Source organism: Pseudophryne corroboree, chromosome 7 (genome assembly GCF_028390025.1).
Source record: "Pseudophryne corroboree isolate aPseCor3 chromosome 7, aPseCor3.hap2, whole genome shotgun sequence".
In the NCBI taxonomy this organism is placed as follows: Eukaryota; Metazoa; Chordata; class Amphibia; order Anura; family Myobatrachidae; genus Pseudophryne; species Pseudophryne corroboree.
The window spans coordinates 320,231,711-320,246,371 of NC_086450.1; the positions used below are offsets into that span (position 1 = coordinate 320,231,711).

Consider the following 14,661-nt stretch of genomic DNA (forward strand, 5'->3'; position numbering starts at 1 on the left):
AGATGATCAGCTCGGTCTTAGACATGTTAAGTTTAAGAAAGCGCTGGGACATCCAGGAAGAGGTAGCAGAGAGACAGTTGGAGATACGAGTGAAGAGAGCAGGGGAGAGGTCTGAAGAGGAAAGATAGATTTGGGTGTCATCAGCATAGAGATGATATTATGGATCGCTTTTGAGGCTGAGATAGCGATTCTCACAAATCTGCTCTTGCTAAATTTCGCATGTGAAGATCCGCCCAGAAAAGCTAAAAGATGCCCACCGATGCATTCACAAATCTGCGTATGCAGTAGCAGATTCCAAACACATAGCAGCGATGAGAATAGTGTCCATCTCTGATCAGTGACTTCTTTTAATAAAATAAATTGAGACCCTTGTTCTGATTAGCTGAGAAGTTTAAAGCTTGTTTTAATGCATTAGTGGTCAAATGGCCCATTTTGATTAAGTATCCAAATCTGCAAGTTGCGGTAGTGGATACTTAGTAACAAGAGCAATTCAGCATTGCTTCGTTGCAGGAACAGCTGCTCCGACAAGCAACTGTCCACACAATCTGACAGATAGTGAAACTTAGCACCGCTGTACCGGCTTCTATACATTTGGACCTGAGGTCACGTACGTGCACAGTCTAAGATCGCACAGTGATGAGGCGGCAGTGGGATCAATTTGGATCCCTCTTCACAACCCAGGACCTTGTTCCCATAGGAAGGAGCTGGGCTCTTGGAACAAACGCCATTTCAAGATGGCATTTGTTGATTTTAAAGTTTGCAATATATTAGGCAGCCTATCCAGCCTATAAAAATGAATGGTTCCGTTACTTAAAACATGAGAAAACTAGCGTTTCCATATGTGTAATAGTCACTTAAGTGATGATGAATAGGCCCCTATACCTGAAAATGACAATTCACTGGCTGATCCACTCTACGGATGATTACAATTGAAGCAGAATATATATATATATATATATATATATATATATATGTAGAGATGCTCGGAGGCACTCACGGCGCAAGGAAAAAACGAGACTCAACGTCTGTGTGATCAATGTTTCAATGTCATTATAACATTTTCATCAGGATATAATGACATTGAAACATTGATCACACAGACCTTGAGTCTGTCTTGTTTTTTCCTTGCGCCGTCTCTACATATCTCAGGCTTCGGTACATACCATCACCTTTGGAGGGCACCGGCTTCATGTTATTATGTTAGGACACAGGAGTGCCTTAAGACGGTTTGTTGTATATATATATATATGTAAATTTTATAGGTGCTATACTTCATAACACTGTATGTGGCAACATACAAACCCATTGCCTCAGTGCTGTGAGGCAGCAATGCTGGGCCTGACTGAGAGATGGACGCAGTTTACCCATCAACTGTGTGCAAAAATATGCTAATACTGCAGGCAATGTCCTGTGTAAGTAGATGCCTCCTGCCGGCTTCTCTGATCTGCTGCTGTGTCTGAAGATGCAACATTAGATTATCGGAATGAACATCCGCCATCTGAGTAACCCTCTGTTAACTCAGGATAGTCTGTTCGCAGCTGGGACAAGTGAAGCTACATCGGAAGATGCAGACACTGGCCACGGCACACCTTGAAAATGAGGCAAACATCCGCGCCTTCCCTCCAATCCATTTTTGAGAACAATCTCTGTTTACTGCCCCACCCCCACCCCCAAGAGACCACAGCCTTTCCCCTAAGGTTGCGGTTTAGGGGACACTGTGTCAGATTATGTGGGATCCCATCTACATATGTGCAGTACATTTCCTGCACATGTGCAGTTAAGCAAACATCGGTGAAGTACGAAAACCATTGGTTTATGCAAATCTCTAAATTAGCCCTGCTGTCTGCTTGGGCACAATCATAATATTTGTAGTATAAAAAAATATTCATTTTTATTATATTGAAATTAGTAAATATTCAGAGTAATACGAGTTTTGCTGGAACATTTGGACTATTGGAATCCTGAAACAAATGGAATATGTTACAATATAATATTAATTACGTACATTTAACATACATACTGTATATATTACATGTGCTCTGCAGGTCTAGGAGAGAACATTTAGGTATGGAGAACATTATCTTATTTTATAGTCAAATTATTCACCCAGCCAATTTAAATGCATAACACACAGAACATAATTCTGAACACCTAGATTGAAACCATATTTTAATGTTAGTGCTCTCAAGCGCTGGCATGGACTAAGCAATAATTTTGCAGTTCTTTATTATCAGTGTCAAAGTAAATGTGAGAGATGCATATTTTTAGACCGTACCCTCTAGCCAGAAATTGCTTCTATCTACACTCATAATTAGGAGATTTAAAAGTAGTGAATCATAAGGCTGGTATGGTGCTTTCCGCACCGCTCTTCACTTTCCTTAATGACATCTTGTATGTGAAATATCTGCTGAGAAATTAAAGTAAAATAAAACAGAAAATAATGAGGTTAAGCTAATACTTTAATGTCTGCATAATGAACATCAATAAATATTGTTCATAAATATTGGTTAGTATTCTAGAGTAAATGTTTAAATGGAACAAAATAGGAAGCAATACAAGTGCTCATCAAAGTAATCTTACAAATGCCATGAATTTTATAAGTTCTTTTTTAAACTTACATGTTTTTATGAAGGTATATTGTATTGTAAACATATATTCTATACAGAAGCGGAAGTACTGGTGGTGCAGCCAGTGCAATGCACCGGGGCCCGCTGCAATGAAGGGGCCCGCAGTCAGCAAGATCATCAGCAGTACTAATGATGAGTCAGACTGACTCATTATAGTATGCTGCTGCCAAGCTCAGACCATAATGAAGGAAGAGGAGGTGGTCCGGCCAAAGAAGGGCCGTCCTCTCCACTCTTTGCCCCACCCCTCCTCTCAGGGCCATATGGAGGTGCCACCACAAACTATGATCCACTGTTGCTCCTGAACCGTAATGTAATGCAGGTCGTCCGTAGCTTGCAAACGGGTTGTACGGCTCCCCTGTGTGATCAAGCTCCCCCTTCTCTCTGTCCTGTCACCCGGTCCCCTGATTCTCCTCCACTCTGTCCTGTCCCCAGCTCCCCTGAGTAATGCCGCAGATGGGACATCAGCTGGCCGCAGCGATGCCGAATGCTGCCCTGTCAGACTGTAAGAGAAGAAGGACGAGAGACCTGAGCAGCTGGAGGGTGTGAAGTGAAGAAGGAGTGTGATATCACCCCTGTGTCAGTGTGGAGTTGTACCTGTTTCTTTGTAGATAGTGCTAAGTCCCTATGGAAACAGAGGCTGCATATGTTTGTTGTGTGGGCACACCCCTCACTAATGGGCCTATTCATGAAGCAGTGAAAAGGGTGGAAAAATGAGCCAATGGAGAAGTTGTCCATGGTAACCAATCAGCATTAAAGTAACATTTATAATTTGTATATTATACAATTGTATGGAGCAGCTGATTGGTTGCCATGGGCAACTTCTCCACTGTTTCACTTCTCCACTCTTTTCACTGCTTCATAAATAGACCCCATAGACATCTGTCTCTTTGACAATGTGTCCCTTTACAAGAAAGCGTTGGGGGGCTGTTGAGTACCTTGGCTCCCTTTTAGGGTGATAGCAGTAGTGGAGCTGCTGCGGCTGCTGGGCCCCCCTTGATGCTGCTGCGGCTGCTGGGATCTCCTTGGTTCTACTGCAGCTGCTGTGGCTGGCGGCTCCCCTCCCCGCTCATCGGCAGCGTGTCCCGACTCACGATGCGCTGCTGTGGCTGGCGGCTCAGCTCCCTGCTGGCTGCGTGCAGCGGCGGCTCCTTCCTCTTCTGCTCAGCGGTCGGTGGCAGCGGGTCCCATCTTTCGATGCACTGCTGCGGCCGGTGGTTCTCCTCAGCCCGGAGCTGATGACGGCTCTGTCTCTCCTGCTTGCTGAGTACAACAGCGGCAGAGGTTCCTCACTCCCCGGTCAGGCAGGCACATCTCCCCCAAGTCGCGGGTCTTCACAGCACTTTCCGTCAGGTACCCCTCCTATTTTTCTATGGCACGCAGCTCACCTCCAATCCTGGTGGTCTCTGCTTTTCCCACTCCCTGCAGGCTAACTCGGCTGCCCTGGAGCTTAGTGCCCCTCATTTCACCCTCCTCTGAGGTCGTTGCCAGGCAACCAGGGAAAAGTAATTAACCCTGCAGTGCCTGTGCAAGAAAAGTCCCTCAGGCAGTACAGATAACTATTGGGGCTGCAATGGCATGCAGCAGGGGTACCCCAATGTGGGTATCACATGTTCCCCTGGTGGAAGGATGCGTGTCCTCACGCATTTTCTTTTAAAGTGACTCAACAGTCCTGAGTAATAGTCTTTTGATGATCACTTTCAACAATTAATGGTAAGCAACTTAGGCAGGAACATATATACATTCAACAGTCAGTAGCGCAAGGGCAGAATGCCTTCAGTGTTGCGTTCTGACCTCCTGACACCGATTACATTAGATCCACTTTCAGAAACAGAGACACCTGAAGAAAAGTGTTGTCTGTCACCGGTGATGTCGTCATCCAACGACTCTGGAGCCGCGCTCCGGGTAATGGGGTAGGGAATGGCGCTTCCCATAAACATAAACAACTTAATGAGGTCATCAAGTGGTATACCTCCCTGGGGCCCCCATCCCTCCGCCACCGGACTTCCCTCCTGCGGTACAGGTTCTTCGGAAGTGCACAACTTCAGTTGGTCACGGGGTACAGTGCTGAGTCGACCATCTTCTCCCTTGATCTTGTACGTATACTGCCCATCAGTCGGGACTCTTGTGATGGCGTATGATACAGCCTCCCACATGGTGTCGAGTTTACTGTTTCTGTGATTTTTCTTTCTCCACACTTTGTCGCCTACTTGTAGAGGCACCGGCCGCATTATAGTTCCTCTCTTGCCGGGCATGTACGATTTCCAGTCGCTTTCCAACCACTTGTCTGGTGGTCTCCATGCAGTGCTGGTGTTTTTGTACACAGTCAATTTGCGGGGTACTGGGTTCTTCAATCTCTGGGGTCAGCTCCAGGTCCTTAGGGAGTTTGCCTTGTCTCCCAAACATTAGATAGAAGGGCGTGAAGCCTGTTGAGCAGTGTTCTGTATTGTTATACAGATATGTCATCTCAGATAGGAATTTGGGCCATTGAGTCCTTCATTCCATGGAGAGGCTTCATAGCATTCTTATCACCGTCTGATTGGCTCTCTCGCAGAGTCCATTCCCTTGCGAGTGGTAGGTGGTGGTCCTCAACTTGCAGCACCCGTCCATATTACACAGTTCACGGAACAATTGAGATTCAAAGGCTGGGCCCTGATCCGTCAAGACCTGATCAGGGTACCCATAGGGCTGGACAAAATGCTTCATGAAGAGCTCGGCTGTCATCTTTGCTGTTAGGTTGCGTGCAGGGACTACCACCAGGAATCTGCTATAGTGGTCCATGATCGTTAAGGCGTATTGGACGTCGGTGGAACTTGGTTCAAGCTTTACGTGATCTAGCACCACCAATTCGGCCGGGCTGCTACTTGGAAATGGGTGAAGGGGTCTTTCTGGGTGGCTTCAGCTGGGCCTTTCAGGTTGCAACTCACGCAGTCGTGGCACCATCTTTCAACATCAGTCCACATTCCGATCCAGAAGTATCACCTCCTCAGTCTTCTGTGTCCACGAAATGACCAGACTGGTTGTGGTAGGCAATGAGGTCACCCCGTATTCTGTGTCCGCGTTCTGGTTCAACCCCAGTATATCCATTGAGGTTTCTTTGAATTTGGGGAAGGTGTAATCTGGTTTCTGCCTTCTCCACATCCTCAGCTGGGCCCTCGTTGCTTGGCCCCTTCAATAAACAGGTCAGTCAATGTTTCATCAACGTGTTCTACTTCTCGCGGAGCTCTAGCTTGAATTGCCTGCATCGCCTCTTGTAGTCCCAAGGCAAAATCTCGTAAGGATTCCTGCATTTTTTGTTTCCAGGCGTATATTTGCCCCTTCAATTCTGCAATGGACTGGGAGTTAAAGATGCTGGCCAGTTTCTTCAGGATCCCTTTGGATGATTTTCGGTCCATGTCTGACGATCGGGCTTTCCATAGCGTAGACCCCTTTAGCTGACCGATGACAATCTCTGCCCATTGCTCCCCGCTCAGCGTGTATAACCGGAACATTGAGTGTAGCCGATCCTTGAATTCCCAGAAGGAGCTGGTCCCCTGTGAGCGGGTGTCACCTGAACATGTAGGAAGCCATGGTGCCCCGAAATAATAGGGCATGGTGATTGGTGCCGATGGCATTAATGGGGGTGCTGGGTTGGGTGCCTCAGGTGCTCTTCTGCGGCTCGGAGTAGAAACTGCGGGCTGTGGCTATTTTCCCGCATCTGGTACACCTTGCAGCTGCGACATCTTGTCGTTCACAAGGGTATCTGTAATCCTGTTCGTAGACGCCAAGCTGTGATATCACCCCTGTGTCAGTGTGGAGTCGTACCTGTTTCTTTGTAGATAACGCTTACTGCATCCAGATCTCTCCTGACTTCCTCTTCTGGAGCCAGTGGCAGAAGGATGAACACCCAAAAGAGGACCCCGTAGAGGAAAAGACAATACAAATTGCTGGTGACGACAGATTTATTAAACTGGGAAAGAATAGTCACCATTTCCAGTATTTCAAGTATTGGTTAGTAAATCAGGTTTATATCAGAAGGCACATTCCAAACTTTACATAACATTTGCATAGCAGTGATAAGAGTGTCATCATATCAACATAAGTGCCCTTCAGAACATCACATAATAAACTGTCATTTAAGGATAACACTAGTTCAGAATCAAATAGATTGTAAGCTTGCGAGCAGGGCCTTCCTACCTCTATGACTGTTATCACCCAGTTTGCTATTGTTATTTCAAATTGTAAAGCGCAACGGAATTTGCTGCGCTATATAAGAAACTGTTAATAAATAAATAAAATAAACAGTGTACTAATACACTACTAGAAGGCACTATGGGCACAATCAAAGCAGTCTCTGGCCCTGTACACAATCCGCAGGAGTTCACATACCAGTAAGGTACATAGCGTACATGGAAGCTTATTAGCGTTATCTCTCCACCATTTGGTCAGGTAAACCTTGTATATGGCAGCCGACAAAAATTGGCTCAACTTAAGAGTCTAATGACGATCACCAGTGGTGGCTCAGAGTCGTAAAGAAATAGTTCTTGCTGCTTTGCAGATAACTCAGTTCTTGATATAGCTGTGTAGGGCTACTGCAGTATAAGCAGCCTATTGAAACTGAGAACTGTGCGGAGTTTGGAACACTGTCCTCAAATGGGGTTCTTGTGGCATGTACAAGCACTACTCATTTTATAACAAAGGGTCTGCGGGTCAGAAGGTGGGGTGACAGCTCAGGGAACTGCCTCTCATAAAGTCCCTATGGAAACAGAGGCTGCTTATGTTTGTTGTGTGGGTGCACCCCTCACTTAGGCACCTGTCTCTTTGGCAATGTGTCCCTTTATAAGAAAGCATTGGGGGGCTGTTGACATAAAGAGTATCTGGCTCCCTTTTAGGGTGTCCCGACTCGCAATGCGCTGCTGCGGATGGCGGCTCGGCTCCCTGCTGGCTGCGTGTAGCAGCGGTCCTTCCTCTTCTGCTCGGCGGTCTGCGGCAGCAAGTTCCATCTTTTGAAGCGGTGCTGCGGCCAGCGGTTCTCTCCTCAGCCTGGTGCTGATGACGGCTCTGTCTCTCCTGCTTGCTGACTGCAGCACCGGCGGAGGCTCCTCACTCCCCGGTTAGGCAGGCATGTCTCCCCCAAGCCGCGGGTCTTCGCAGCACTTTCCGACAGGTACCCCTCCTCTTTTTCTTTGGCGTGCAGCTCTCCTCCAATTCTGGTGGTCTCTGCATTTCCCACTCCCTGCAGGCTGACTCGGTCACCCTGGACCTTAGTGCCCCTCATTTCACCCTCCTCTGAGGTCGTTGCCAGGCAACCAAGGAAAAGTAATTAACCCTGCAGTGCCTGTGCAAGTAAAGTCCCTAAGGCAGTACAGATTACTATTGGGGCTGCAATGGCATGCAGCAGGGGTACCCCAACGTGGGTATCACATGTACTCCTGGTGGATGGATGCGTGTCCTCACACATTTTCTTTTAAAGTGACTCAACAGTCGTGAGTAATAGTCTCATATGGGTATCACAGGAGTCAAACTGTCGATACAGAAAGGAACTTTTATATATTTTTACTTTATTTAAGTCTTTCATGCTTTGCTTTATTTTTATTTTTTTCATGTTTTTTTTCTACTTATTATTAGTAGTTCATTCAATAGTGTTTGCAGGCGGTTTATTTTAAAACTTGGTAAGTAGGATGTGGATAAAAAATCAGGTTTCTTAGCCACTCCATTATGGTGGTCCTGCCCTTTACTATAGGCTTATAGGGGCCCATTTATTATTAATCTCATTTGCAATGTGATTTGGGTGAGATATTAGCTCCCAGGATCAAGTTGCAGCATATCCATAGAGTTGTTTTACATGTACTGCTTATCTTTGGAATGTTATGCATACATTAATAATTTGATGCTTATATATATGTTTTATTTTATTTTTACATTTCATTTTGTGGATTACCTGGTCAGAAATAAATGGTATTTTACTATACGTAGATAGTCTCCCAACCTTATCTCTGATAACTTCACAGCCATTTTTCATCTTTTAAAATATATACATATACATACATTTTATTTTTTAGCGCAATGTTTTATAGATTTTTTTCACTTTGTTTATGCTAGAGACCCTAACCAAGTCTCAAAACATACGCTGCTGTTTATTCTTATTTTTATTTTTTAATTTTCATTATTATTATATATGTTTTTTATTTAATACCAGCGCCAGGAGAGTGAGATTGGCATACCACTGGGGATTAGATCTCCTTTTTTATACCCTATTTCCATGAGGGTTGCTAAATTGTTCAATTTACCAAGCACTGGAATGTGATGTAGGCTACTATTCTGCATTTCATTCCAGAGAGGGATCCTCTTCTATACCCCATTCACACTGTACAAAAAAACTGGTTTCGACCCGGTATTTTGCCGGGCCGACACGGGTCGCTGTGCAGTGTGAATGGGTCACTGCTGAATTCATGGGTCGCCTGACACGGTAATTAAACCCAGGAATAAAGAACGGTTACTCCCAGGTCAGGCACAGTGTGAACGGGTTACCCGGGTCGGTGCGACCTGGGACCCGTTCACTGCATGGGGAGAGGCGGCGCTGGAGATGATGTCATCTCCAGCACTGCCTCCACCCCCAATGCCGCCTCTGCCCATGCCTCCGGTTGGTATCCCGACCCGGCATATTGCTGGGTCGGGAAGCCATCCCATTCACATTGCACAGGTGCAATGCCGGGTCATACCTGGGAAAGTCCCGTATCCAATTTCCGGGTGTGACCCGGCAATGGCAATATGAACGGGGTATTAGGGTCCATACAGGTAAGCAAGGTGACAGCAAGAGAAGATTGCTAAATACAAATGAAAATATTCTTTTTTGTGTCTCAGTTTAGTCATTTACTTTTCGTCACAACTACATTAGCTACAACTGCATTAGATATGCTGGTCGTGATAAAAAGAAGGCCCCTTAGAGACAGAAGAAAAGAGCACAGGTGGCATGGATAGTGATAAGAGAGGAACAGGAGGAAAGTGGGTCCTATCCCTGAGTGATTACATACTAATACAGGTCTTATATACAGTAGATCATGTATAAAGATAAAAGGTGACCCTTAGAAACCATGGTATAAACATTTGGCTTTATAAATGGATTGAGTTAATGTTGAAGTCTACATCATATGTATGTTAATTAGTCATACAGTATGCCAAAGTGTGCCATTTATTTTAAAATAAAAGTAAAAGCACTCCATCTGTATATATTGTCCTCACTATGCTGCAATTATTCTGCAATGGCTGAAAAAGTGTTCATAGCTTGTAAGTAAGCAGCAAGGAATATAGGACTCTTTGTCTGCATTGGGCTATCTAATTCTAGACTGCTGCCAATAATAATGGCATTAATGCCAACAAGGTCTGACTAACTATTACTATAAGACTTGGAAAGCTCAAGAGAAGAAACTACATGTGTGGCCCTCACCAGCTGTCAATAGCACAAACTTTTCCAAATAGCCTGATGTGCTGGTATAAAGTCTGAGTTTCAGGTTTTCAAGTTACCCCCTCTTAAAATTCATCATGAATGTCATTATTTCCATGCAGTGACAGATCATTTTGTCATCTTTAATCTGAAGCTTTGGAACTGAAAGTAATGCAAATGGTTAACGACTGGTATATATGCAATTTTTAAGATGTGAAATTCTAATGAATTGTGCCAATTTGCCAGGTTGCAATGCCAGTTTATTTTACAGCTAGCGCAGTTATGTATCCTTAGTGCAGCCTCTAACTGCACAGCTGCCAGATGTTGGTGCTTTAGTAAGTGACTTACAGTACAGCTCTATTGCCCTACACTCACAAATTGCACCTTAGGTGGATAGCATCCTAAGACTTGTATAGATGGGTGTATACAGCCATAGTAAGTTTAGTTCACTCCCACATATATTTCCGCATATAAAAAAGATGTTGGAGTGTGGTGGAAACATTCGGTCTGAAGAGTAGCCCAGGTAAATAGCCCCTGATACCACAATTACAACATATTTTATAATAACAGGCCGTTAGGAATGGTGGTTGCTAAAATGTTAAACCTTTGTAGATCGCAAGGTGTGTATCCTTAGTGCAGCCGCTAACTGCACAGCTGCCGGATGTTGGTACTTTAGTAAGTGACTTACAGCTCAGCTGTATTCATGTAAAGAGTCAGGGTGCTTATAATAGTCCAAATGTTCAGTTGGACTCGATATAGGAAGTACCTATTAATAGTAGAGCCGTACCATACCACCAAACTGCCCACTAGATGTATTACCTGTGGGGATGTCAGGTGCTCCTTCAGTGAGTCCCTTTATACATACTGTATGGTATAGACTCAGGTCTTTCGATATACATCTTCCTCTGCTGCTATAGTGTAATACTCTGAACAAGAAAGCCCTGAGTTTGCAAGCGTGTGACTGATACAGCGTCCCGCAGTGTGAGATCCATTTACCTTGAACTTTCCCTCTTCTCCTGGCCAGGTGGAGTGGGGGAGAAGAGTGGCGGGAGAGGTGGTGGGTCTCCACTGCTCACTGGCGGTTCACATACAGTATGCAGCTCAGTACGACTGAACATTTGCACTGTGACTTTTTACATCACTAAATATTCAACATCCACACTTAAGGTTTCAGCATCATTTCTCTTACATTAAACTACACACACCTTATGATCTACAAAAGTACAGTGCTTCAACAACCACCCTTATCCGTAAATATAATAATAGGAGACACCAGCTCACTTCCTCAGAGCGCACATCCTCCACCCCATCATCTACAGGCTGTTAGCTATATTTCAGGATAGTGATGGATATGCCTAATTTCTCTCAAACTCTCTTGGACTCTCGCAGTGAAATCTAAATAGACACATACTGTATAGTCAGTATATACTGTACCATGATTTAATACTGATTATATTTTGCTAATGCAGCAGTTTGCTGCTTGATAGGTATCATTCCATGCTGCCCATTATCTATATAAATATAGAAACTATCTAACATTAAAAGCTCGCCACCCCAGTGTAATAAATAATTTTTTAAGCTATCTAATTTATAATGGGATGTATCATATAAAGGAATGTATCATGTATCCCATATTCTATGCAATATATACCATCCTCAATCACATGCATATCACATGCTGTATGCATACCTCCCAACATGACCCTCTCCAGGAGGGACAGAATGCTCTGTTCCTGGACTTCCCTCTTAATTTATGATTGGCCTCACCTGTGGTGAAACACCTTTCTAATCCATTAATCTGTTCAAAACAGGTGATGGCAATCATATATTAAGAGAAAAGTCCACAAGCAGAGCATTCTGTCCCTCCTGGAGAGGGTCATGTTGTGAGGTATGTGTATGCAGAAATAATTACACTCGGGACAACTCCTGTCCCATGCGATGTGAGGACTTGCTGGTGTATGACCCAGGAGTCCTAATGCACATGTGTGGTTGTTAGCCTGTGTATGCATATGCTGTGGCTGGGCGGAAAGGGATCATTTAAATCCCACTACAGAAATTTCTGTGAAAATGGTGTTACCTATTTTGCACAATCTCTGGAAGTTTTACTTTCTGGAGCTTGATACATACAGTACAGGCAAATTTCAGCTGCACGGAATTATATGGGGACTGCAGTGTCCCTGGACCACCTTAATACATATGTGGATTGTAGTAAACCCATGAGAATGGCAGTTTTTGTAAAGTTTGACTGTACAGATGTGTCCTCATACATCTTGCCTCATTACGCCACATAGCGGGAAATGCCTGGCGCGAGTAAGCTGACAGATCCTGTGCAACTGCATTAGCGTCGGGTTTTTCCCCCGCTAAAAATGCATCTTATTCGTATCGCTATATGAATAAGATGCACACAAGCAGACTGTGCGACCACACCTGTATCTGCATACGAAATGCTAGTGTAGCATTTCGTATGCAGATACATCTGTGATCGCACACAGAATATAGGCATGCTGCATATCATTTTAATCAGCAAAAGCTATATTGTCATTGTTTAATGGAAAAAGACGCATTAAAGAAGCAGTTTAATGGAAAAAGTTGCACAAAAAGACACTCAGCGCTACCAAGTCACATCACAGCATAGCGTGACTAGAAGGGCTGTTTAACAAGCAGGGAGGCTGGATGTAAGTGGATACAAATATCTTTTGGAGCTTAGTACATCCCGCCCTAACTCACCTTGCGTTGATGTTTCATGTAGAAGTGTCTGCCGCACTATATGTAAAAGCCCCTGATTTGGACATCTCATAGCTGTATAGTATGCAGCAATTCTAATTTCTTCTGTCTCTTCTTTGGCTTCATACAGCTGAATCAATGCATTTCTCTAACATGCAAGAAGAAAAAAAAGTTTGTGAACACAAGTCATAATGATAAACTTGCAATCAATGGACCTGATTCTGAATGGGACATAGGGGTCTATTTACTAAGCCTTGGATGGAGATAAAGTGGATGGCGATAAAGTACCAGCCAATCAGCTCCTAACTGCCATGTCACAGCCTGGGTTTGAAAAATGAAAGTTATTGGCTGGTACTTTATCTCCGTCCACTTTATCTCCACCTGAGACTTAGTAAATAGACCCCTTACTTTCTTATGCTGATGTTAGAATCTGTGTGTTATACTGATAATCCGTGTGACTGCTAGAGATGAGCGGGTTCGGTTCCTCGGAATCCAAACCCGCCCGAACTTCATGTTTTTTTTCACGGGTCCGAGCGACTCGGATCTTCCCGCCTTGCTCGGTTAACCCGAGCGCGCCCGAACGTCATCATGACGCTGTCGGATTCTCGCGAGACTCGGATTCTATATAAGGAGCCGCGCGTCGCCGCCATTTTCACACGTGCATTGAGATTGATAGGGAGAGGACGTGGCTGGCGTCCTCTCCATTTAGATTAGAAGAGAGAGAGTGAGATTGAGACAGAGACACTTGATTTACTGGAGCTTAGGAGTACTAGAGAGTGCAGAGTTTACTAGTGACTGACCACTGACCAGTGACCACCAGACAGTGCAGTTTTATTTAATATAATCCGTTCTCTGCCTGAAAAAAACGATACACAGTGACTCAGTCACATACCATATCTGTGCTCAGCCCAGTGTGCTGCATCATCTATGTATAATATCTGACTGTGCTCACACAGCTTAATTGTGGGGGAGACTGGGGAGCAGTTATAGGTTATAGCAGGAGCCAGGAGTACATATTATTAAAATTAAACAGTGCACACTTTTGCTGCAGGAGTGCCACTGCCAGTGTGACTGACCAGTGACCTGACCACACTGACCACCAGTATAGTATACTATATTGTGATTGCCTGAAAAAGTTAAACACTCGTCGTGTGACTTGTGTGGTGTTTTTTTTTTATTCTATAAAAAACTCATTCTGCTGACAGACAGTGTCCAGCAGGTCCGTCATTATATAATATATACCTGTCCGGCTGCAGTAGTGATATATATATATTTTTTATATCATTATTTATCATCCAGTCGCAGCAGACACAGTACGGTAGTTCACGGCTGTAGCTACCTCTGTGTCGGCACTCGGCAGTCCATCCATAATTGTATACCACCTACCCGTGTTTTTTTTTTCTTTCTTCTTTATACATACATACTACATCTCTTTATCAACCAGTCTATATTAGCAGCAGACACAGTACAGTAGTCCATGGCTGTAGCTACCTCTGTGTCGGCACTCGGCAGTCCATCCATAATTGTATACCACCTACCCGTGGTTTTTTTTTCTTTCTACTTTATACATACATACTACATCTCTTTATCAACCAGTCTATATTAGCAGCAGACACAGTACAGTACGGTAGTCCACGGCTGTAGCTACCTCTGTGTCGGCACTAGGCAGTCCGTCCATAATTGTATACCACCTACCCGTGGTTTTTTTTTCTTTCTTCTTTATACATACATACTACATCTCTTTATCAACCAGTCTATATTAGCAGCAGACACAGTACAGTAGTCCACGGCTGTAGCTACCTCTGTGTCGGCACTCGGCAGTCCATCCATAATTGTATACCACCTACCCGTGGTTTTTTTTTCTTTCTTCTTTATACATACATACTACAT

General features: G+C 44.3%; 1 protein-coding gene across 1 annotated transcript in view; it reads right to left on the minus strand.

The window, feature by feature from the left end:
- Positions 1–10,123: 10,123 nt before the first annotated feature.
- LOC134944150 (vitellogenin-like) overlaps positions 10,124–14,661 on the minus strand; it is a 162,132-nt gene continuing 157,594 nt past the window's right edge. The window contains exons 13-14 of the mRNA XM_063932731.1: positions 12,775–12,919; positions 10,124–10,209 (exon numbers count right to left, since the gene is read on the minus strand). Coding sequence (XP_063788801.1) covers positions 10,124–10,209; positions 12,775–12,919 — 231 coding nt within the window. The remainder of the gene's footprint in view (positions 10,210–12,774; positions 12,920–14,661) is intronic.